The sequence below is a fragment of the Panthera onca genome, chromosome A2 (genome assembly GCF_046562875.1).
Source record: "Panthera onca isolate mPanOnc1 chromosome A2, mPanOnc1 haplotype 2, whole genome shotgun sequence".
NCBI lineage: Eukaryota > Metazoa > Chordata > Mammalia > Carnivora > Felidae > Panthera > Panthera onca.
This window is the reverse complement of record NC_138340.1, coordinates 82,519,155-82,543,614: the sequence shown is the minus strand read 5'-3', so window position 1 is coordinate 82,543,614 and position 24,460 is coordinate 82,519,155. Positions and strand designations below refer to the sequence as shown.

The window sequence follows — 24,460 nt, the reverse complement described above, 5'->3', positions numbered from 1 at the left end:
GGAAAACATTTCTTCAGTTTTAACAGTAATACAGGTTTACCCCATGTAGGAAGAATTCAAGCTGGTACCTATATACAACCACACGTGCATATCAATAGTGATATCAGAAACATTAAAAAGATATTAGTAATAAAGAGAATGAAAGAAAAGTTAATAGTTATAGGTCCGTTCTTACACCAGTCACTGTTCTAGTCACTTCACATGTGCCAACGCATTTGTTTCTCAGAGCCTTCCTGTGAAGTCAGGGATATTATTATCCCAATTTTACTATTGAAAAACAAACTCAGAGAGGTCAGGTAGCTTTCCAAGGATCACATGATGAATAGCAATAGACACATTGGAAACCAGGGAGACCGTGCCATGTATGGACTGTTCAAGGACAGTATTGAACATGAAAGGGGGCAAAAACAGGAACAAATGTTCACTCTAATTATGGTAGAAGACCAAAGAATTTGCAATGCCTTCTTTTTTTAAATAACTAAATGAATGAGTTCTTATTACATTTCTGCTTAATAAGTGCATTGTCCTGAGAGTCTAAGATGATCTTTAGTATGCTTTAAGTAAGATGTTCTTAATTAAAGCCATTACTGCCTGTAAATAAAAACTCAACATGAGTTTTACTTCAGAAACATCGGCTCAGCCAGTATTTTCATATGCTATCTATAACCTGTCACAATGGAAATATGATCAAGGCTCTGGTTCATTAACTCACTGATTGTCCTTCCTTACGTGGTTATTAGCTGATGTTCTGCCTTTCACTGTAACACATACATAAGATTGAGAGTTCAAGGAACGGACACTCCTGAAGCATAACAAATGGTGGAGTGTCTCTGCCTCTTTACACAGATAAATCAGTATCTGACTTCCATGAGAAAAGAAACAACACAGAGTAATTGACAGGTGATTTCTTGGCTGGGGTTCCCTACCTACAAAGGTGAAAGGAAAAAGAACAGGTTTCTAGATTCTAACCTCCTTGGGGAAGGAAGAGGTGTGCCAGTGGTATCTGACCCCAGAAATAGTTATCCTGGGAGGCACTCAAACACTTACATTGAATAGAAGTCAACCTGCTAAAAAATCTTTATCCTCATGCACCTGGCTCTCCATACATACATACATACATAAGCTTTCATTGTTTTAAAGAGACATATGCCATATTTGATCAATTCTAATACACGTTTTCATAATTTAAATATCTAAAAAATTATACAGCATCTTACAGTCGATGGAGTGTCATTGTTTAATTGGCAGAGTTTCTTTCCTTCTTTCTTTCTTTCTTTCTTTCTTTCTTTCTTTCTTTCCTTCTTTCTTGTGATACCTAAAACAGAAGTTTGTCATAATGGCATCTTAGATTTGATGCAATATATTATGCATCACTTAATAAATTATCAGCACCACTTATAAATTAAATCAGAAAGAAGAGGTAAGATTTGAAACCTGCATCAACCTTGAAACCGAAGATTAGTGGATGATAGGAAGTTGAGCATAGCTTCTTCACCTGCTGTGACAGCCATGTTAATATAGATTTCTCTCCTTCCCTGATCTCTTCTCTCGGCAAAATAGACAAGGGTAGAAATTGAATTCTTGACATTTATTGTATCCTTCTGAAACTGTATTATTATCTCTACAGTATGGTCTCACAATAACGTATGCCTGTGGTTCTCAAAATTTTGTGTGTATTAGAATGTCTTGAGGAGCTTCTTAAAAAATTGTGATTCTCAAAAAAAAAAAAAATTGTGATTCTCACCTGCTCCTGGACATTTTGATGCACAAGGTCAGGTTAAGGCCCAAAGAGTTGTATTTTTAATCCTAGAGTGATTATGATACACCAGAATTTGAGGACCCCTGGTCCATGTGTTTGGAATTGGTCTGTCATTGCACAGAACTTGAATTTAGAAACTCTGATCTCAGTGGAATGCACAGGACCACACTTAATAGGCATGATTATGATTTCAAAAGGCAAATTTACTGATGGAAAAAAGAATTCTGACATCGCATTTTTTTCTGTGGGGCTGGACTCAAAGATAGAACAGTGCTGCGGGGGGGGGGGGGGGGGGCCCTAGGGGCCTCAGTTGGTGAAGCTTCCAACTTTGGCTCAGGTCACGATCTCACGATTGGTGAGTTCAAGCCCCACACCGGGCTCATTTCAGTCAGCTCCAAGCCCACTTCAGATCCTCTGTCTCCCTCCTCCTAACCCTCCCCCACTTGTGCTTTCTCAAAAATAAATAAAAATATTAAAAAAAAAAAAAAAAAGAACAGTGCTGGGAACACTCCTGATATCTGATTCTGTTGGGGATTGTTTTAGCTGTGCCCCATAAAATCGGCCGCATCATCGATGGGAGTCCTGCAGACCGCTGTGCAAAACTGAAAGTGGGAGACCGGATCTTAGCAGTGAACGGCCAGTCCATCATCAACATGCCTCATGCAGACATTGTGAAGCTCATCAAGGATGCTGGTCTTAGTGTCACCCTCCGCATCATCCCTCAGGAGGGTGAGTGCCTGAGCCTGGCCGCCATCATAGTGGTGCCAGAGCGCCTGAGGTTGATTCCTATTTCTACTTTTGCAGAAATCCACTCTCTCTTGCAACCCATATCCTGTTTACTTAGTACCAGTTTCATTCAGAGATCAAGCTGTGTGACATTATAGATAAATAGTGTGAATCTCAAGACACTGGGTTATTCAATCATTCCCTGTGGTCTGGGGAGTACTGTTTTTATGCTTATATTAAACCAGAACCCATTCGACAGAGATGATAGAGTTACAAATCTGAAGCAGAAAAAAAAAAAGTGTATTCATGTTAACAGTTAAGCTCTGGAGGATTCTTCAAAGTCAGATTGATTTTGAAAAGCTTGAGGAAGTTTTGTGGTATAAAGAGAGCTCATTTAGAAAACGTTGCATCTGATAAGAATTTTAAATTCCCACTTAATCTTTTGAATTTCTCTGTATAAGGACTCCCGCCTGAGGCTTGAAGAGTAGTGAGTTACAGCTTATTGCCATGCCTTGAGGGCCACAAGGATCTAAGAACCAGTTCACCATAAAGTCACCATTTCCAGACACTGGTTCATTACTGGTTTGTAGCTGCTGACTCATGAATGATGCTCGAGATTTCAGTCCCCAGAGCTCACCTGTGAGTGGAGTGTAGAATACCACATGGAGAGTGATAGGTCCACTCACCTTGGTCCCCTCTGTTTTCCTCAGTCTCCTGATTCCGTCTTGGGGCTATCTGGCAAGCAGGCACTAAACAGTCACCTGACTTTCCATATAAAACAGTGGTTCTCAACTGAGGTGATTTTGTCCCCCTGGGGGATGTTCAGCAAGGTCTGACAACGTTTTTGACTGTCACAATTAGGATGGGAATGCTACCGGCATCTAGCGGGTAGAGGGCAAGGATACCGCCAGCCATCCAACAATGCACAGGACAGCCCCCCCCCGCCCCAGCAAAGAATTGTCTTGCCCAAAATGTCAACAGTGCTGAAGATGAGAAAGCCCGCAAGTGGAAAGAATTTTTCAAAATCTGGGCTGCCAGACAAGAAAGGGGAAGAATGGCTTAATAAAGAATAGATCACCTCCCTTTTATCACCCAACCAAATACAAAGAACAGAACAGAAAATGACGCGGTGTTTTTAACCTGTTACTTGCAGACATCATTATGTGTAAAATATTCAAATGAACTCTAAGCAAGATTGCTCACTAAAAATCTGACTCGCTTTTCAGTTTTCCCCAGTCTGAAATATGTCTGTCTTATTTGTATTGCATCGTATACAGATAATTTCAGTTGAGACGGTAATGCTATTACAGGAAAATCCAAGAAGCTGTGTTAACAAAGAACAATTTTATGAACATTCTTCTGTCCAATGTTCTTTTTCTTTCTGAAAAACCATGGAGTACAGGGGGTGATTGAGCAATAAAACCAACAAGGAGCTAGAGAGATTATGAAAAGCATTTATTTCTATTATGGTTACTTCCTTGTCCAAACTTGGGAATACTGGTAGGATTTGTCTTTACAACCAAAAAGTAGCAGCTCAAATGTTTTCTCTCAGTGGGCAGCACTGGAAAAATAGAATCTGTTTTAGAGCTTACTCCTCTGGATTATTTTTTTATTGTCTTAACAGGGTTTTTTTTATTGTAATCTTTTCTGCTAGGAAAATGACAAGAGACTCTGTTTAACTTTGTTCAGCAACACTTGTAATTCATGAAATAATACTAATTCTGTGAATGGTATTGGAACTTGATTGGATAATTGATAAGTTTAACCTGCTGTCTTAAAGCCTAACAGAAACTGAGAAAACTGAAGCCTTGAGTCATCTGAGGAGGCAAAGAGTTACCACCTCTGGCCACCTCTTGCCCTTTATCAGATGCCAACCTGACTGCACCTGCCACTTTGGCTCCCCTTTGCAGAGCTCAGCAGCCCAGCATCGGCACCCAGCTCAGAGAAGCAGAGCCCCATGGCCCAGCAGAGTCCTCTGGCCCAGCCGAGCCCAGCCACTCCCAACAGCCCTGTTGCCCAACCAGCTCCTCCTCAGCCACTTCAGCTGCAAGGACATGAAAATAGGTAAAGTTTCCCCTGGTTTTTCTGATGCTGAGAGGTGAGGGAGGTGGGGAGAGGGAGAGTTTGGGACAGGACACAACAGGACACAGAAGAGAAAGTTTCATAAAGTAGAATTTGCCAGGTGCTCCTTTCTGTGATTTAGAGATTCTGTGGGTGTCACACATGCGGTTTTATTAGCAAATACAGGAGTCTGTTCTTCACAAAAAGAGAACCTTTCCTCAAGAAATGATGAGCAGTTAGTAGGTAGATGATCAGTAGATGATCAGTAGGGATTAACTAGATGAAGACCACACTGAAGAGACTCCAAACTGAAGAACATAGATGTAGACCCTTTGGCAGGAGGGAGCATGCAACCTTGAAAGGCATGGAAATAAATAAGGTCAGTGTAGTGAGGGAAGAGGTCAGGCAGCATGGTTCAAGATGTAGCAATGAGAGTGATAGGGATCCACTTTGGGGCCTGTAAGCATGTTAAAGATTTTTTTAAAATTTTTTTAATGTTTTATTTTATTTTTTGAGAGATAAAGAGACACAGAGAGCAAGCAGGGGAGGGGCAGAGAGAGAAGGAGACACAGAATCCAAGCAGGCTCCAGGCTCTGAGCTGTTAGCACAGAGCCCGACTCAGGGCTCGAACCCACAAACACGAGATCATGACCCGGGCCGAAGTTGGATGCTCAACCGAATGAACCACCAGGCACACCAAAGATTTTGAGCTTCAGTGTAATGACAAGTCATTGGAAGGTTTTACGCTGAAGACTGACATCACTGGATTTCCTTTTCAAGGCCGCCCAGTGGGCCACACAGAGAGCTGACTGGGAGCTGGTGAGGGTTGGATGTAGATTAAGAAATTAGAGATGGTTGCTGATATCCTTGGATCAATGAAGGTGGTGGCTCAGAGAACAGTGGTGGTGTGGAGAGAGGGAAGTGTGGCAAAACTTGTAAGCAGTAATAAACATTAGCATTTTTTACTGCATTTTGCCTATATCCCCCTACCCACGATCTAATGAGGTTCTTCCATTCCATATCATAAACTAATATGAATAAGACACTTCGAATTTCCAGAAAAAAGGATGTCATGTAAAAACAGCATTGTCTTCTTACAATGAACTTGTGTGTAACAGGGAGCCTGCGTTAGGTTGAGCCATAAAGGAAAGAGATGAAGACATGTTCCCATGCTGTTTTCCCTCTTTTGAAGGAGAAAAACAGAACAACCCACAGGAACATCTCTGTGTACAAAACCCTCACCGGTCTTTTCCATAATTCTAATGTTTTCTGAACATCTGCTTCCTAGCTCCCGCCTCATATGTTGGGAAAGATGAAGTGAGACTCAGCTTCCAAGTCCCAGAACTCTGTAGGTCCATCACTCACGCAGTTGCAAAGCAAATATTTTCCCTGTGCCACAGGTGCTATTTCCATAAAGCCCTGTTCTTCTCAGGAGTTCCCCCATTTGCTTTCACAGAAAAGTAAATGTCTGTTATCCTCAGCTGTTTATGGTTTTAATATATTCCACGGAAGAAAAAAGACTAAAGACCATAAAGCAAACGATAGGGGGGTAAGAATTTGACAACCCGTAAGAGGAGTAAGCCTGGGTATCTCAGTAATAAGCCACTGATGTGTTTGCTTTCGCCGTGAGCTGTTTTAACAGATCACACTGGCTTTCCCCCCAGGATTCATTTCGGACTCAGGAGGAAGGGGCTGAGCACATGCAATTCCTGGGCCAGCCTCAGACTCCTCTTATGGCTCTGCCTCCGTCTATTAATCTCCCAGCCACAGTTCTATCTCACCTTTCCAGAGTCAGACTCCCCCAGACATGGGCTCTTGCTTCTGGCTTCGGGGTGGGTAATCTCATCCCTGTCGTGTTATAATTCAGTGGGGAGAATAACATTTGGGCAAGGCCACTATCATGCTTCAACTGCTACTAGCCCACAACTGGAACTCGTTGGCCCTGACCAGAGAAGCAACAGTCTTTGGAATGTCTTTTTGTCCTGACTTCACAGAATAAAATATTTCCCAACTCTGGGATTAACCAACTGACCTGATTCAAATTTGTATAAATCACCAACAAATTTTCCCAGTGAACTTTGCTGCACTCATATTAAAAGCCTGGCAAGTGCCTGCTTTCAGAGAGCCCTTCCTTGGCACTGGGATTTCCTGGCTTAACTGGCTCTTTTACATATGAATGAAGAGATTAATAATTCTACAGATACCAGATCATTTTCCTAGCTTCATTTAAACATGGTCATGGTATCAAGAGCTCTTTGTCTTTCTCTAGATGAGGCTAGAGATGTCTCCAAGACAGCTTTTATGCCAAATACCCCGTACGCATTTTCTAGTGGTTCATCTATACAAGAAATGCCCACCTAACTCCATGTCAAACTGAGCCAGTTTCCATGTTAAAATGGGATAAAATTAAATGACGATCTGCTTCCACATTTTTATTTTATGAATTAAAATGACTGAATATTTTATCCTGTCTTATTTACTTTCACTTTGGCTTCCTACTGACACCCTGCACACCTCTACTTATGTCTCTATCCCTTAACAACCTTTTGATATATACTCTGGAAACAAAATTGTTTTAATATGGACATAAGCAAAACAGTATTCAAGGAGAAGCATTCATTGGAAACAACAAAAGAACCATTATAATATATTTCAAAACTAAGTATAAATAGCAGAGCTCACCTTCCCCAGCAAGGGAAATTAATATTTGACTGCATTTTATTTACTTATTTTTAATTTTTTAATGCTTATTTATTTCTGAGAGAGAGAGAGAGAGAGAGAGAGAGAGAGAGAGAGACAAAGCATGAGGGGAGGAGCAGCAGAGAGAGAGGGAAACACAGAATCCTAAGCAGGCTCCAGGCTCTGAGCTGTCAGCACAAAGCCTGACATGGGGTTCAAACCCATAAACTGTGAGATCATGACCTGAGCCGAAGTTGGATGCTTAACCAACTGAGCCACCCAGGTGCCCCTTGACTGCATTTTAAACAGCAAAGTCAGTAGAAAAACACTGGAAATTTACTTCTTTTTTTACATACTTTGAACCCTAGATGTTTAAGCTGGAAGGAATTCTTAAAAGGTCCACATGAGACAAAAGCCCACTACAAGATCCTGTACCACATGGGCATTGTTTCTTGGTTCTGGAACTTGTTCATACCATAAAATTCTGCTAGATTTTATCACTAGAAATCTGGTCGTTGTTGTTGTTGTTGTTGTTGTTGTTGTTGTTGTTTTTATCTTTACAGTCTCTTTAATAGTGGAATTAATAGCAACAAAGAGTTATACTGATGACTTTCTTTCATGAGTGAAGGAATTTTAAAGAGGCTGTATTTTTTTAAATAATACTGAGTTTTCCTTAACGTATTTCACAAATTCGTTTGTGAAACAAAGCAACATAGTTTTTGCCCAAGCCGCTGTATCATTCACTGAACAGTTAGCAACACTCATAAAAACTTAAGTATATTTTCCTCATTAAAGACTCTTCAATGTACAGTTCAATGTAAAATCCTGACAGACAGCACTGGTTCAAATGCAGTCTGAATGCCAGAAGGTAGGCTTGGATGACAGCTGTTGCATTTTAACGGTTCCTATTCTAGGCTGTTGTGTAATCTTTGGGGAGACTTTACATTTCACCCTCTTTGGCTATACCTCGTGACACATCTGGTTGGAAATGGGGCACATAATGGATATCGCATACCACTACCACACAGATCACGAAAATAAAGTGACTTGTGTTGTAACTCAAAGCAACTTGACATCTAATCTACCAAACAGTTTCTAGGAAGGAATCAACACATGCCAACGAATGGCAGCCAGTTCAGTTCTTTTGTTTAATTCATTCATTTGTGTGGTTAAGCATCTTATTCGAAGCATATTTAAATAATTCTGTTCTCAGTATTCACAATTCCAATAGGTGAGTGGACAACTTGCCGAGGTAGGAAACAAAGCCTAAATTCTGCAGTTCACAAGAGGAATGTGTCATTTCTGCACTTACTTCCCATTTAAGTAACAAATGGGACCTGCTCAAAGTGTTGATTAAAATAACATCCTTTCAAACACTCCAAATAAATACATCTATTACTGTACATTTTTAGTGTATCCTCACCAAATATTAGATTGCACTAATGGCAATTGTTCAGGTGAGTGATTTTTAAAAATAGTAGTGGGGCTCCTGGGTGACTCAGTTGGTTAAGTGTCCCACTCTTGATTTTAGCTTAGGTCATGTTCTCACGGTTGTGAGATCGAGCCCAGTGCTGGGTTAATCTCTCACTGTGCCTAATTTATAAATTAAACTTTCTCATAGGTTTGTGGTATAGGAAAAAGCATAGTGTATATAGGGTTCAGGACTGTCTGCAGTTTTAGACAACCACTGAGGTCTAGAAATGTAACCCCCATGGGTGGGGTGGAAGGCTACTGTAAGTATAACATCTAGAAACAAGAAAGAGACAAACGTTGGACATACACATTTTTGCCTTCCCTTTTATCTTACGGCCATGAGAGTATCTGATAATAGCATCTGATACTAATCTGATAGTTATAGTCTAGTATTAAAACTATGTAATATGTTTCTACTAGCAATGACCCAGTGACTTTCTCCTTGACTTACAGCTCATGATTATGCTTTGCTATCACTCCTTTAACCTCTGTAAGATATTCAAAAAGACCAAACCTAGCAGGTTAAAATATTGCCTTTAATTATATATTTATAAAGTATTTAGAGATTACTTTGGTTGTGCTTTCATAAAGTAATGAATAGTGTGTGGGCGAGAGAGAGTGGTTGAGAGAGTTGGTTTACTGGTGTTGAGACAAACTGATATTTTGGGATGTATAGTTTCGGATGTATAGTTTAACTCCCTAGATTTGCTACAGTTGTACAAGTTTGTAAATAGCCAAAGTCAAAGAGGGATATCCATAAGTCCTTTTCCACAAAGTTCTGGTTGGGCCATCATGTTTACCTTGATTTCTCAAGGAGCCAAATGAAAAGTAAACAATATGGCATTTGTCAAAGATTTTAAAATAGTGCTTATCATCTATGATTTTCTCAAATTCCTAAACATGCAAAAGGACCTCTAGGAAGTGTGACCCACATGTGCCTAGAGGTCATGTGATCATTCTAATCTCCTTAGAATGCTGAGACCTCAAAACAAATCCCATGTCCATTTATTTAGTTACAGGTCGGAAGTGAAAGCGAGGCAAGATGTGAAACCAGACATCCGACAGCCTCCATTCACAGACTACAGGCAGCCACCGCTGGACTACAGGCAGCCCCCAGGAGGGGACTACCAGCAACCCCCACCCTTGGACTACAGGCAGCCTCCCCTGCTGGACTACAGGCAGCACTCCCCTGACACCAGGCAGTACCCTCTGGCAGACTACAGGCAGCCCCAGGTACCCCCAGGACCCCATTAAATTTCATTTTCCTAATGGGCAAACCTATAATTGACACACATACATACACACACACCTACACACAGATACACACTGAGACACCCATGTACACACACAGACAGACACACAGATATACACGTACACACACAGACACACATGTACACATAGAGACACACATGTACGCACAGACACAAACACAGACACATTGACACACATGTACAAACATGTACACATAGACACACATGTACACACACATACACACAGACACACACGTATACACACACGTACACACAGACATACATGCACACATACACACAGACACATGTACACACAGACACACGTGTACACACAAATACACATGTACACACAGACACATGTACACACAGAGATACAAATGTACATACATGTACACACACGTACACACAGAGACACACATATAGACACACACGTGCACACACATACATATAGATACACACAGACACACATATGTACACAGAGACACACATGTACACACACATACACACATATACACAGACACACATGTACACACAGACACGTGTACACACAGATACAAATGTACACACAGACACACACAAACACACACGTATACACAGAGACACACATATAGACACACATACACACGTGAACACACAGAGATACATGTACACACATGTGCACACACAGACACACATGTACACACAGAGACACAGACACACACGACTCTGATACATTTATTTATGGTGCCCAACAGCAGTGAATGAGGAAACACAAAGGAGTGATAGTATCGCTCAGACCTATATGCAGTCATTTTGTTTGCCAAGTAAACATGGATACGAAAGTAATCAAGCTACACAGTAGTTCTTTTAATGACCAAGGAAACTGCATTCAGATCTGCTTGAACTTTTGGAATTTTGTCTCTCATTTTGCTAGATTGCGAAGTGAGATTACTTGTTCTCACAATATCATGTCATTTGGGACACATTAACTGTAAGGGAGAAGAACAGAGAGACTGACCACAGAAGCTTCTCTGATATCAAACACCTGTCTATTCCATTCTCTCGCCAACTCTACAGGATTTTGATTATTTCACTGTGGACATGGAGAAGGGCGCCAAAGGGTTTGGATTCAGCATTCGTGGAGGAAGGGAATACAAAATGGATTTGTACGTGTTGAGATTGGCGGAAGATGGGCCAGCAATAAGAAACGGAAGGATGAGGGTAAGAACAGTCTCTTTTTATAGAATTGCATAATACTGAAAGACCCCACAGTGGTATCGGAATGCTGACTCAATGTGATTAAGCAAACAGTCTCAGCATGGGCTTTGCCTTCTTTCCATTGCATGACTCAGTTTCCTGAAGGTTTGGTCAAACGTGATTCAAGAATCATATTAGCTCTCATTCTCCTGCTTACACCCTTCCAACTGGCAGATCTCATTGCAGTGCTTTATATATATAGTTTCTCTAAAGAGCGAGCTAAAGAAAATGTACAAAGTAAGCTAAGAAATAGTTTGAAATGGAAACATGGATCCATAATTTTTTCTATGGCTTGGTTTAGTTTTCATTTGGAATAAATCTTTTGAAATTTTTTTATTTGTTTTATGTGATTTTTTTCCTCCAGGTTTATTAATCAAATGGTTCTGTGTTTCTTTGGAAATACTTCCTTTGTGTTGACTGGTCTTTTGGCTTCGATATTGGAAAGAGGAGGACTAGACTTCTTAGATACGTGTTGTCCTTAAAAATGATGGCAGTTAGAAATTTTCCAATTAGAGTGTAAGTTGAGGTGGATTTTTTAATGTAATAGTGATTTTGAGGCATCTGATTGATGGGTAACTGACTATTCATCTAAAGGTACAAAAAAAACCCTTGATAACAATGTAGAATATTAGTCTGTGTCTCTCTTTTTCTCTCTCCCTCTCTTTCTGTAAAATGGCCATTAGTAAACACATAAAAGGTTAGTTATTATAAATACAATCTGGAATTCATTCTTGCTTTCCCTCCTTGCCCTTTAAATTAATACAGAAGAGCTGTGGTCCTTGGCTTCTCGCACTTCCGGTTCTTGTGCAGAGCTGCACCAACCACTTGCTCCCAGATAACTGAATGAATCTGTTATTCCTACTGCCCACTCCTGTGATTTTCATTCCCAAGTCACTGAATCATCCACAGTGCAAAAGTAGAAAGAACATAAGTCATGTCAATGTTCCTCCCTCCCTTCACAATTCTTTGACAACTAGGAAGTATCCAAGTTGGAATTTGAACTGACTGGAATTTGGCTGACTCTGGAGACTGACGGCTCCTGCCCTGATCCAACACCAGCCTCCGTGTACCCCATCCACATATGGTTTTAGGAGAGGCCTCCACATGGTTTCTTGGCTCCCAGCTTCCCTAAAAACAGAAGGGCACTTTTTTAACATATTGCAAAGCCAACTCACAAGTGGTTAAGTAAAACAAAATCTTCCTGGTGCACGTAAAAGCAACACAACACAAGGACCATGGGCGAAGCCACCAGAGCCCTATGAGAGAGGATAGCCCACCTGCCCCCACAGTGCACTTCAGAGGTGGCCTGTGTGACTTCCAAACAGTGGCCACACTTTTTAACAAGTGGTCTAAATGGCTGCTCGATATGTACAGCACTCCCAAAGCATGGGAGCCTAAATATAGAAGTACTTTTATGTAAAAAGAATATTCTTTCTTAGAGAATTCAAGCCAGAGTGGTAGTTGCCAGCGTGGTCCCTGGCATCAGCATCACCTGGGAACATGTTAGAAATGCAAATTCTGAGCCCCACCACAAACCCACTGAATCAGATACTCTAGGATTGGGGTCACCAGGCTGTGTTGTGATTCATTCCCCTGTGAATGTGATATAAGCTGCAGTTCGAGGACTTCTAACTGAGCCAGAGGGAAGTTGACCTGACACACGTATGGCAAAGATAGGAGGTGTGTGGCTCAGGCTTTGTTAATCCCCCTTAGATCCTGTCTAAGGGGATTTCTATCCTGTCCCAACAGTTTACCTGGGGTTTTTAAACCCATGTAAACACAGATTTAGAATTCTGTAGGCAGGTGCTAAATTTTATGAAAGATGCCTTTTCTTCTGGCAGGTGATAAAAATGAGTCCTCTACCTGGGTTTCAGAAAATGATATTTTACCTTCTTTTCAAAGATTATAAACATAAGCAATATTTTGTAATTTTCCATGCCAGTTTTATAGAGCAAACTATTCCTTCTGTGTACAGCTATGTAAAAGGAATTATGATGGCCAGTTTTAGATAATATGGGTTAGTTTATTTGGAACCATAATATACATACTTCTAGCATTTAATTCTCAAAGAAAAGGAGCCACTTGGGAGTCATAGAAATTCCAGGGATAAAATTTTACTGGTTGATTTTATTTCCAATCTTCAAATTAAGGCTGGGAACTTGGCAGGGATGGATGGAAGGCTTTTTTCTGCTCTTTACAGATTATATTCGCTACTCAAATGTTTTGAGTTTTTCTCACTCATGGAGTCTTATGGCACCAGGGGAAAATTTGTCCATGGTGACAAACTGCATGTCAGGAAGAGGGACAGCTTTATCATGTAAGTTCAAAGGTGCTCATATTATCTACTGTCAGAATGAGGTAAATCTTTGTATCTTTGTAGTTGTTCTTGATCATAGCACATAATTAATTCAGATCTTATTTTAATGTTTCTTATAAAATTTTAATCATTTAAGGTAATGTTTTCTACCTTCATTTGTGCATGTCAGTAATTGGCAATAACTTGTAATTCACGGTTGCGTTTAAATTACTTTGGCAAGCACCGGGATTGATCAACATTTGCATGACTCAGTGGTCTCATTATTTTAAACCAATGCATAAATGGGATAACATATTGGTTACCAATTTGGAAATTTTACAGTAAAATTCATTAGGGACCCATTTTTCATCTAACTATAAAATTCCCCCTTGATACCACTGGGACCCAGATACATATACAGATCTTAATTATCTGTGCAGGTGATGCTTATAAGGCAGGACTTCACTCCATGGGGATTATGGTTTGCTTGTAAAGTGCCAAGACTCCTGAGAAAAGTAGCTGGACTAGACATTCATGGGCTATTATTAAAAATAAGCTCAAGAAGAAGAGAAGCTAGCACCAGGTTCTTCCCAGCCTTTAAAACACTCAGGCATATTTTGCCTCATTAACGTGATTCCCTCACCTTCAGTCTTAATGCATCATTTCCTCTATTCACAAACTAAACATACACCCACTTCATGATCCGATAAGTTTGGAAAAGATGAGGTTTCCCCCCTTTTTCATGATCAGAAACATAAAGGAAAAAGCCAGGCAATGATCTGATAATAGCTGGGTATCTTAGATTAAACGCACCATAGCGGAATTGCTGAAATCAAAATTGCTTTTGTGAAAGAGCTAGATGATCCTGGAAAATCATTTCATGTAACAACTAATGAATTACTGGGCCTTTGGGTTAGGGATGTAAATAATAGTGCTTTTGAACTCTTAGTTAATGCCCCAGATGTTAGTCTCTGAACCTGAGACTTTTCCTGGGTCTTTTACATCACCTTAGTTGCAGGACAGTGGTGGTGTGTGCTTGTTTAGTAGTACAGGAAAGCCAGGTATGGTAGGGGCCAGAGGAGGTGGGGAGCACGGGTGTACAGGCATCCTTCTCACACTGGGGATTCTAAGAAATGGTGGCACGGGTACATATTTTTAAAGTATGTCCTTAGGCATCCAAGCGATATCCTGGGCATCCAAGAGAAGTGCCAGTGACCTTCCCACTCAGAGGTTCTTTCATGAACCTGGTGAAAGATAGGTAGACATATCCCAAAAGTGAGTCCCAGGTGAATGATCTCACTCCAGTCTTTCTGGGCACCTGTAGCAGTGAGAAATATCTTAGTAGAGAATCCTTGGCAAATTAAACTATTTGACTTTGAAATTGATTAATGAGTACTCCCATATAAGAGATTTGTTTTTCCTCCTTAGAAAGCATTATGTGTTTACTTTTTTTGTCAAATAAATATTTTTTTCCACTTGATGAAATAAGAGTCAGATCAGGCAAGAATCCTGATAATGTACAAGGTCAACGGCTTTCCTCAAAGTATGAGAACATACCAACAGCAAACCATGATCAGGAAGTAGTGGGGAAAATGAATGGTTCCTTCTGAGGGTCAGATTTACAAGCCAAAATCTACATAAAGGAGAGACGATAAGAAACTCTTTTTCAGAAGATCAATTAGATGCTAATTTAAAATTTTTTATTACATTTCTTTATTTTCGAGAGGCACAGAGAGACAGAGCATGAGTGGGGGGAGAGGCAGAGAGAGAGGGAGACACAGAATCTGAAGCAGGCTCCAGGCTCTGAGCTGTCAGCACAGAGCCTGACACGGGGCTCGAACTCATGAACTGTGAGATCATGACCTGAGCCCAGGTCGGACGCTTAACCAACTGAGCCACCCAGGTGCCCCAGATGCTAATTTAAAAGAGAGGTTCTAGGACCCGGTATATGAAACATATAAGAGTAACTAAATAAATAAGGGCCTAAAGATTTACTAAAAATATGACTATTTAGAGCGTTTCTAAACCCTCAGCCCTATTCTCAACCACCCAAATATGCAAACATGGTATATTTGCCTTATTAAACTTAGAAACATCAATTCATTTTGTTAAACCTCAGTTCCTATAAAATAGGAAGATGATATCTACTTTATAGAGTTGTTGAGAGAGTTTTGAAAACATATCAGGAGGTAGTCATATTTTTTTTAAGTTTATTTATTTATTTATTTTGAGAGAGAGCATGAGCAGAGAAAGGACAGAGAGAGAGAGGGAGAGAGAATCCCAAACAGGCTCCTCACTGTCAGTGCAGAGCCCGATGCAGGGCTTGAACCCTCAAACTGTGAGATCATGACTTGAACCAAAGTCAGACCCTTAACTGACTGAGCCACCCAGGTGCCGCCATGATTTTTTTTTTTAAGGCAAAGAGTGAAGTTTTAGTTTGTGGAAAGAGAGAGGAATTTAAACAGTAAGATATATCATGGAATAGAATTTGAGGAAAATAGTGCCATGAGAATAAATACCAAGAAAAACCATGTGGATCATAATTATGTGAAATATTCACTTTAACAAAAAAAAGTGAAGAGTAACAAGTTTTGACAATAATTACTAGATGGATTTCCAACACCAATTAATATTCATGTATTAAAAGTTGAGGAAACAAAACATAATCTGTAAATGAAGAAAATACGGGGAATAGAAAATAGAAAAATAACCATCATGTCTGATTGCTTTTCTTCAGTCATTTGAGATGGCTAATGTGGTAAAAGAAACACGAATGACATTCAAATTTTAAGGAAAAGTGTAAGAAATTATTAGAAACCATTAGTGGATATGTTATAAAAAATAAGAGTGTTTTTAAGTTTGTAAAATAGTCTAATAAAGTTGAGAGGAATAAAATTTTTGTAACTGATGAAAATTTTTGTGTCTCTGATACCAAGCTCTTAGGGATACAATCTAATTAAAAACTGAAAATAAATAGGAAACACAGGCAAAGAATAATGAATATAAAAATAATTTATGGGTGAAGCAGGGAATCTTAAGAAATCAAGAGACATTTGGAGGAAAGGAAAGTACTTCTAATCATCACATAAATAAAGTCTGAGAGTCGAGTTAAAAGAGAATCTGAAAGTAGACCTAGTTTGCTCTAGAAAAGGTAAAATATTTTACTGTTTCTATAAAACGTAGCATATTCCCCGTTTCCATAAAACATACTTTCTATTATAAAAAAGAACATCATTTTTTTAGCTTCATCACCTTAACAGAAGTATAACAATTGTATATGCCTTTTTGCACTGCATAAGCTTTTTTTCAAGCTTCTTCTTGAAACTCATATGACACATGTCCACCTGCAAGGGGCCTCAGGGTAACCTAAAATATCTTGACAGACTGAACAATGTGCAAAAAAGATATTAAGCAATATCTTTTTTTTTTTTTAGTTTTTATTTAAATTCCAGTTAGTTAACATACAGTGTAATATTAGTTTCAGGGGTACACTTTAGCGATTCAGTACGTAACATTCAACACCCCAGTGCTCAACACAACAAATGCGCTCCTTAATCCCCATCATGTATTTCACCCATTCCTCCCCCCACCTCCTTTCTGGTGACCATCAGTTTTTTCCCTGTAGTTAAGAGTCTGTTTCTTGGTTTGCCTCTCTTTTTCCCCCTGTGAGATTGTTCTGTTTCTTAAATTCCACATATGAGTGAAATCATACGGTATTAGTCTTTCTCTAACTGATTTATTTCATGTAGCATAACACTCTCTAGCTCCATCCAGTGAGTTGGAAATGGCAAGATTTTGTTATTTTTTATGGCTAAGTAATATTCCATTGTATATATACCATATCTTCTTTATCCATTCATCAGTTGATGAACACTTGAGCTCTTTCCATAGTTTGGCTATTGTTAATAATGCTGCTGTACATATAGGGGTGCATGTGCCCCTTCGAATCAGTATTTTTGTATCCTTTGGGTAAATACCTAGTAGAACAATAGCTGGATTGTAGGGTAGTTCTATTTTTGAGGAATCTCCACACTGTTTTCCACAGTGTCTGCACCAGTTTGCATTCCCACCAGCAGTGTTGAGGATTCCCCTTTCTCTGCATCTTTCCCTGATAGCTGTTTTTAATGTATCATCTCTCTTTCTGTGGCCCAGAATGTAAAAGTATTCTATTTTACATATTGTTTTTATTAAACATAAAACCATTTAGAAGAAGATTTCTAACATATTTAGCAGGTATAAATACCAGCAATGATTCAAGCACCCTTGTGTGCTTAAAAAACAGAATATGACCAATCTCCAATGACTAAACCACCCTGCACGCTCCAGCCCCCAGAAGAACCACCACTCTAAACAAACACTTACCATTCCTTCTAGTTTTGCTACATATGTGTGTATCTCTCAACTATATTGTTTAGTTTTTCACTTTGTGAACTTTATATAAATGAATCATATTACACATATCCTTCTCTGTGGTTTGCTTTTTATACCTTATACTCATTAGAGTCAGCCAAGTTGATGCATGAAGCTATTGTTCATTTATTTTCACTGTTGTAAATCATTCCATTGTATAAATATGCTACAGTCTATAGTAGCTATCCATGGAGATTTGAGATTTTCCATGTCAATGGACATATGAGTTGTTTCCAGCTTTTTGTAACTAACACAATCCTTGTATATATTTCCTGCTGCACGTATGCAAGAATTTCTCTAGACTAGACTACATACCTAGGTGGGCACATATTTAACTTAACTAAATAACACAAAAATATTTTCCTAAGTGGTTTTACAAATTTATACACATACTAACAGTATAAAAGAGTTTCCCCTACTATATATACATCCTCATTAAACTTGTATTTCAAGCTTTCAAATTCTCATTCTGGTGGGTAGAAAATGGCATATCATTTCTTGATTACAAATGGTGTTCATCATCTTTTCTTATGTTTATTGGGCTTTTGTGTTTTCTCTTGGATAAAAATGCCTATTCATATATTTTCTCTATTTTCTGTTGAATTGTTTCTTCCTCTGATATTGATTGTGAAAGTGTTTGTATGTTCTTGGTGATGATTTTTCATCGATTGCTATGTTGCAAATATCTTACTCCAGTTTATGACTTGTAGTTTCACTTTCTTTATGTTGCAGTTTGATAAACAGAAACCCTTAATTTTGGCATATAATTGATTTAATTAACCATTTCCTTTAGAGTTTCTACTTTCTGTGTCATCTTTAAAAAATTACTCCCTAACTCATATTTTTAAAGATCTCCTATATATTTTTCTAAAAGTTTTATAGTTTTGCTTATCATTTCTAAATCTTTAATCACCTAAAATTGATTTCTCTGTAGTAGGATAAGGAAGAAATTTAATTTCAGTTTTTTCCATATGGATAAGCACTTGTCACAGCATCATTTGTTGAATGTCTTCTCATTTTCCCCCAATCTGAAATGGCAGCCCTATAATAAATAAAATTTCTATATGCAATAGTCTGTTTATAGATTATTTACACTGTTCTGCTGGTCTGTTTGTCTATGCCTACATTGATACTATACTTATCTACCTTTCAATAGGTCTTAACTTTTGATAGAGAAACTGCCCATTCCTTCATCCCCAGATTCATATCTTAATTCTCCAGAAGTGTTTAGATGCTCTTGGATCTTTGTCCTTTCATATAAATTTTTAGAATTTGCTTGTCCTATTAGGATTTTTATTTGAATTGTTTAGAATCTATAAATAAATGTGGGAAAACTTTATAATATTTATAATCTTCATAATATTGAATCTTTCTATCCATGAACGTGATATAATCCATTTATTTAGGTATTCCATAAACTGCTCAAAGTTTTATATTTTTTTTCCCATAACATACCTGCAGATATTTTGCTAAATTGATTGTAGGGATTTTGTTTTATTTTTGCTCTTATATATAGTATTTTTATTTTTGTTTAAATTCAAATTAGTTAACATATAGTGTAGTATTGCTTTCAGGAGTAGAATTTAGTGATACTTCACTTACATATAACACCCAGTGCAGGGGCGTCTGGGTGGCTCAGTCGGTTAGACGTCCAACTTCAGCTCAGATCATGGTGTCACAGCTTGAGAGTTTGAGCCCTGCATCGGGCTCTGTGCTGACAGCTCAGAGCCTGGAGCCTGCTTCGGATTCTGTGTCTCCCTCTCTCTCTGCTCCTGCCCCGCTCGCACTATGTCTTTATCTCTCAAAAATGAATCAATATTTAAAAAAATGTTTTTAATTTAAAAACACCCAGTGTGGATCCTAAAAAGTGCCCTCCTTGATGCCCTTCACCCATTTAGCCCATATTCCCACCCTCCTCTCCTCCAGCAACCCTCAGTTTGTTCTCTGTATTTTTTCTTATAGTTTGCTTCCCTCTCTCTTTATCTTATTTTTCCTTCCCTTCCCCTGTGTGCATCTGTTTTGTTTCTTAAATTCTACTATGAGTGAAATCATATGATATTTGTCTTTCCCTGACTGACTTATTTTGTTTAGCGTAATACATTCTGTTTACATCCACATGGCAAAATTTCATTCTTTTTGATCACCAAGTAATATTCCATTGTGTGTGTGTGTGTGTGTGTGTGTGTGTGTGTGGTTGTGTGTGTATCACATCTTCTTTGTTCATTCATCAGTCTCTCTCTCTCTCTCTCTCTCTTTCTCTCTCAAAAATAAATAAACATTAAAAAATTAAAAAAAAAAAAGATGTCGCTACAGTCAAGGTCAAAGAGGTTGACACCTGTGTTTTCCTGTAGGATGTTGATGGTTTCTTGTCTCACATTTAGGTCTTTCACCCATTTTGCATTTATTTTTGTGTGTGGTATAATAAAGTGGCTCAGTTTCATTCTTCTGCATGTCACTGTCCAGTTTTCCCAGCACCATTTGCTGAAGAGACTGTATTTTTTCCATTGGATACTCTTCCCTGTTTTGTCAAAGATTAGTTGGCCATACATTTGTGTGTCTACTTCTGGGTTCTTTTTTCTATTCCATTAATCTATGTGTCTCTTTTTGTATCAGTATGTTTGTGCCTTGATGATTACAGCTTTGTAATACAGATTGAAGTCCTGTACTGTGATATCTCCAGCTTTGATTTTCTTTTTCAACATTACTTTGGCTATTGGGGTCTTTTATGGTTCCATACAAATTTTAGAATTATTTGTTCTGGCTCTGTGAAGAATGCTGGTGTTATTTTGATAGGGATTGCATTGAATGTTTAGATTGCTTTGGGTAGTATCGACATTTTAACAATGTTTGTTCTTCCAATCCATGAGCATGGAATGTTTTTCCATTTCTTTGTGTCTTCTTCAATTTCTTTCATAAGCATTGTATAGTTTTCAGCATACAGACTTTATACCTCTTTGGTTAGGTTTATTCCTAGGTATCTTACTGTTTTTGGTTATATATAGTATTCTTAATGTAATATTAAGGTAAACTGTTACCAGTGAAAAGAAAAAGAATTGATTTTTGTATGTTGGTCAATTGTATCCAGCAAAATTACTAAACTCTTTTATTAATTCAGGTAATTTCTCAGTAGCTGCCTCTGGATTTTCTACCTAGATAAACACATTTTCTGCAAATAAGGAGAGTTCTGTGTCTTTTTTACACCCTTTTTTTTCTTATTTTACTGCATGTGTTCAACTTCTGTGATTCTAAATAGAAGTGGTCAAAACAAGCACTCTTGTTCCATTTCTCATCTTAAAGGGAATAATTTTAACGTTTCACCATTAAACACAATGTTAGTTATAAACAAAGGCTATATAGATAACCTTTATCAGAGTAAGAATGTTCCCTTCTATCACCAGTTTGCTAGAGAGTTTATTAGGAATTCGTGTTGAATTTTATGTACTATTTCTATATCCATGGAAAGTATCATATGATCTTTTTTCTTTAACATGCTAATTAATATGATTAATCATATTAATGGGTTTTTATGTTATTATCTCTCTTGATGTCCTCTAAGAAGCCCTACTTATTCATAATGATCTTTTTATGCACTGCTCAATTGAGTTTCTGGCAATTCCTTTAGGATATTTGTATTTGTTCTTGAGCAAGGTTGGCCTGAAATCTTCTTTTCTTGTAGTGTTGTGAATGATTTTGATATTAATGTTATTTTAGTCTTATAAAGTGAGAAGGAATAATCCTTTCTGTTGTTGTCATTGCTGTTGCTCTCTGGGAAAGTTTATGTAAGTTGAGAATTGTCCTTGAATGTTTGGTAGAACACACCTATAAATCCACCCAAACCTGGTGTGCTTTCTTCATGTGAAAATTTTAAATCACTAATTACATTTCTATAATAATTAGGGTATTCTTCACGTTTTCTATTTCTTTTTGAGTCAATTCTAATAAATTTATTTTTTTCTAATAGTCTGTCTATCCCATCTTAGTTTTCAAAGTGTTTATAATATTATCTTATTATATTTTTAATGTCTGAAGGATTTGTTTTTATGTGCTCATCTCACTTATTTGACTCCTGTTTATTTGTGCATTCTGTTTTTTCTTTATTACTCATACCAGAGATTTGTCCATTTTTTTTATTCTTTTACAGAACCAGCTTACACATTTGTTCTCTTGCTTATTCATTTCTGTTTTTATATTTAATATTTCTCTCCCTTCATTCTCTTTGGGTTTACTCTGTTGTTATTTTTATTGCTCCTTAAGTTGGACACTTAGATCAGTCACTCCATTTTTCTTCATTTCTATTAATGTATGACTTTAAGGCTGTAGTTTTGATATGTAGTATGTTTACGATTTTAAGTTCTAAATACATTTTAATTTCTATTGTTATTTATTCTTTGACTTAGGGATTATTTAGAAGGTTTTTTTTAATGTATGAGGATTTTCTTGTTCGTTGTTTATTCTTGATTTCTAGTGAGTCTGTGCCCCTGCTACAGCCCTATCAGAGAACCCCATAGCCAAGGGGCTAAGTCTGCATGATCCCAAGGCCCTCATTATGCACACACTCCCGGATTCTGGGCAGAAAGAAGCATGATGTCCTCCTATCCCTCTGACCCACTTTGCTGCCTCAGCACTGGAGAAGCTCTCCTTGGGCCCACAGTCTCAGAAAGAGGGAGGGATGGTCTTACATTCACATGCATGCATGAACCAGGCAGGGAACATGGATGTGTGAAGCATGGAGAGCCCTTGCCCCTTCTGAAGAGCAGCCACTACTAGCCCAGGCCAACTGTTGATCAGAGGGGATGCTGGCTCCCTCCTTCTAAGTCTTTGAACTTCCAAGAGAAAGCAAAAATCCACATTTTTAAGAATCAACCAGACTTGAAAAAATATTCTTTTGTAATTTAAAAAAAAGCTGTGCATGCCAAACAAAATAAGGCAGGCAATGTGTGGATCCCAGCTACCCTATTTTTCTCACTGTTGTAAGCAGATACTAAGGCAAGAGGAAGGTAGAGGGGCTGTGGGCAGGGAGTCTGAAGCAGTTCCTGCACCAGCAGGTGTGGGTCCCAGTGCAGCCAGTCAAAACAGTTCCAGCATGCCCTGTGTGATGTTAGAAGACACTACTGTGGAAGTGTTTGAAATGCCTTAGAAATAGGCATGCTGAGAAAAACCTGCATAAACCGCTGCTCTTATGCCTCATCTTTATATTTGAAATTTTGAAGATGGTTTTCATTCCCAGGAAACTTATTTTGATTTCTCAGATTCCTTTATGCTTCTCCTCTCCAGCCAGATGTAAGCGAAGTTTTCTCTGGAAGGGGACACATTTAGGAGTACGCAGATTCCTGGCGAATGCTCAGAAGAATCCTGCCTTATCTTCCCCAGGGCTAAGGGTGCTTGTCTGGGCCAGAAAAATGTGGACCTCCCCAGCTGGAGACTCTTCCTGAATTTAGGGAGGAGCCCTCTTCACGTCTTGCTCATATTCTGCCATTGAGCTTGAATGACATGACATAGTGTCTTGAATTAATATGCCCTTGCTTGATCCAGGGAAACAAAGCAGCAAGTCTGTCTCCCTTAGCAACAAGAGACTCCCTCACACACAATTTCCCAGCAAAAAAGTTGGCACAAATAGCAATATACACCCATCAGTGGGTCTATCTCAGTTTGAAGCCTCTGATCATTGACAAATATTAAAGAACTGCATTCACTTCATTTGTTTTCAATCGGCTCATCCAAGACATTTTCATTGTCTCCAACTCACTCAGTTTCTTCCTTACCCTGACAACCCTTAGAGGGAAGTTTTTACCTGTCTTATTGGCTTTCTAATCCATTCCTTGTCCCCTCTTCTTTTTCCACAACCTGTTTCTTCCTTGTAAGGAAATATGGGACAGCAAAAAGAGCAAGAGCCTAGAAGACCTGATATTCATATACTGGTTCACCAACTCACTGGCTCCCTAGCTCTGACCTTCGACAAGTTGCCCCGTCAAGAGCCTACAGCTTCTCTAGAGACTCAAATACCAGCCTCCTCTGGACAGTTTCAGGGGCATGCACACTGGGCGGGAAAGAGAAAGTGTCCTCCTAGCCAATAGGACCAGTCAAATCAGCCCTAGCAACTCAAAGAATGACAACATGTCTTCATCTCACGCAAGTTATTTAGCAGAGTCCAGTTTACTCTTCTGTAAAATGGGAATAATAGTTTCCAGGAAGGACAAAGTGCCTACTTCAATATTCCTGAGTTTCTTCCTATTCTTCTTCCCCCTCCTTCCCACCAACACCTGTACTTTTATATGCAATACTCTAAGCCCAGAGCTACAGAATGTGGAATACTCTGAGCCCAGAGCTACAAAATATGCAATACTCTAAGCCCAGAGCTACAGAAAGCATTTTTAAGTGTGTATGTTAAGAGGTTATGAAAGCTTTCTTTTTTTTTTAATGTTTTTATTTATTTTTGAGACAGAGAGAGACAGAGCATGAGCAGGGGAGGGACAGAGAGAGAGGGAGACACAGAATCTGAAGCAGGCTCCAGGCTCCGAGCTGTCAGCATAGAGCCCAATGCGGGGCTCGAACTCACAGACTGTGAGATCA

The 24,460-nt window shown here is 38.8% G+C and overlaps 1 protein-coding gene across 6 annotated transcripts in view; it reads left to right on the top strand.

Moving 5' to 3' along the window:
* Positions 1-24,460, top strand: part of MAGI2 (membrane associated guanylate kinase, WW and PDZ domain containing 2) — a 1,340,829-nt gene that overhangs the window by 1,214,309 nt on the left and 102,060 nt on the right. For all 6 annotated transcript variants that reach the window (XM_078442525.2, XM_078442526.2, XM_078442524.2 and 3 more), the window contains 4 exons: positions 2,303-2,488; positions 4,396-4,549; positions 9,712-9,931; positions 11,005-11,148. In XM_078442525.2, the coding sequence (XP_078298651.1) occupies positions 2,303-2,488; positions 4,396-4,549; positions 9,712-9,931; positions 11,005-11,148 (704 nt within the window). The remainder of the gene's footprint in view (positions 1-2,302; positions 2,489-4,395; positions 4,550-9,711; positions 9,932-11,004; positions 11,149-24,460) is intronic.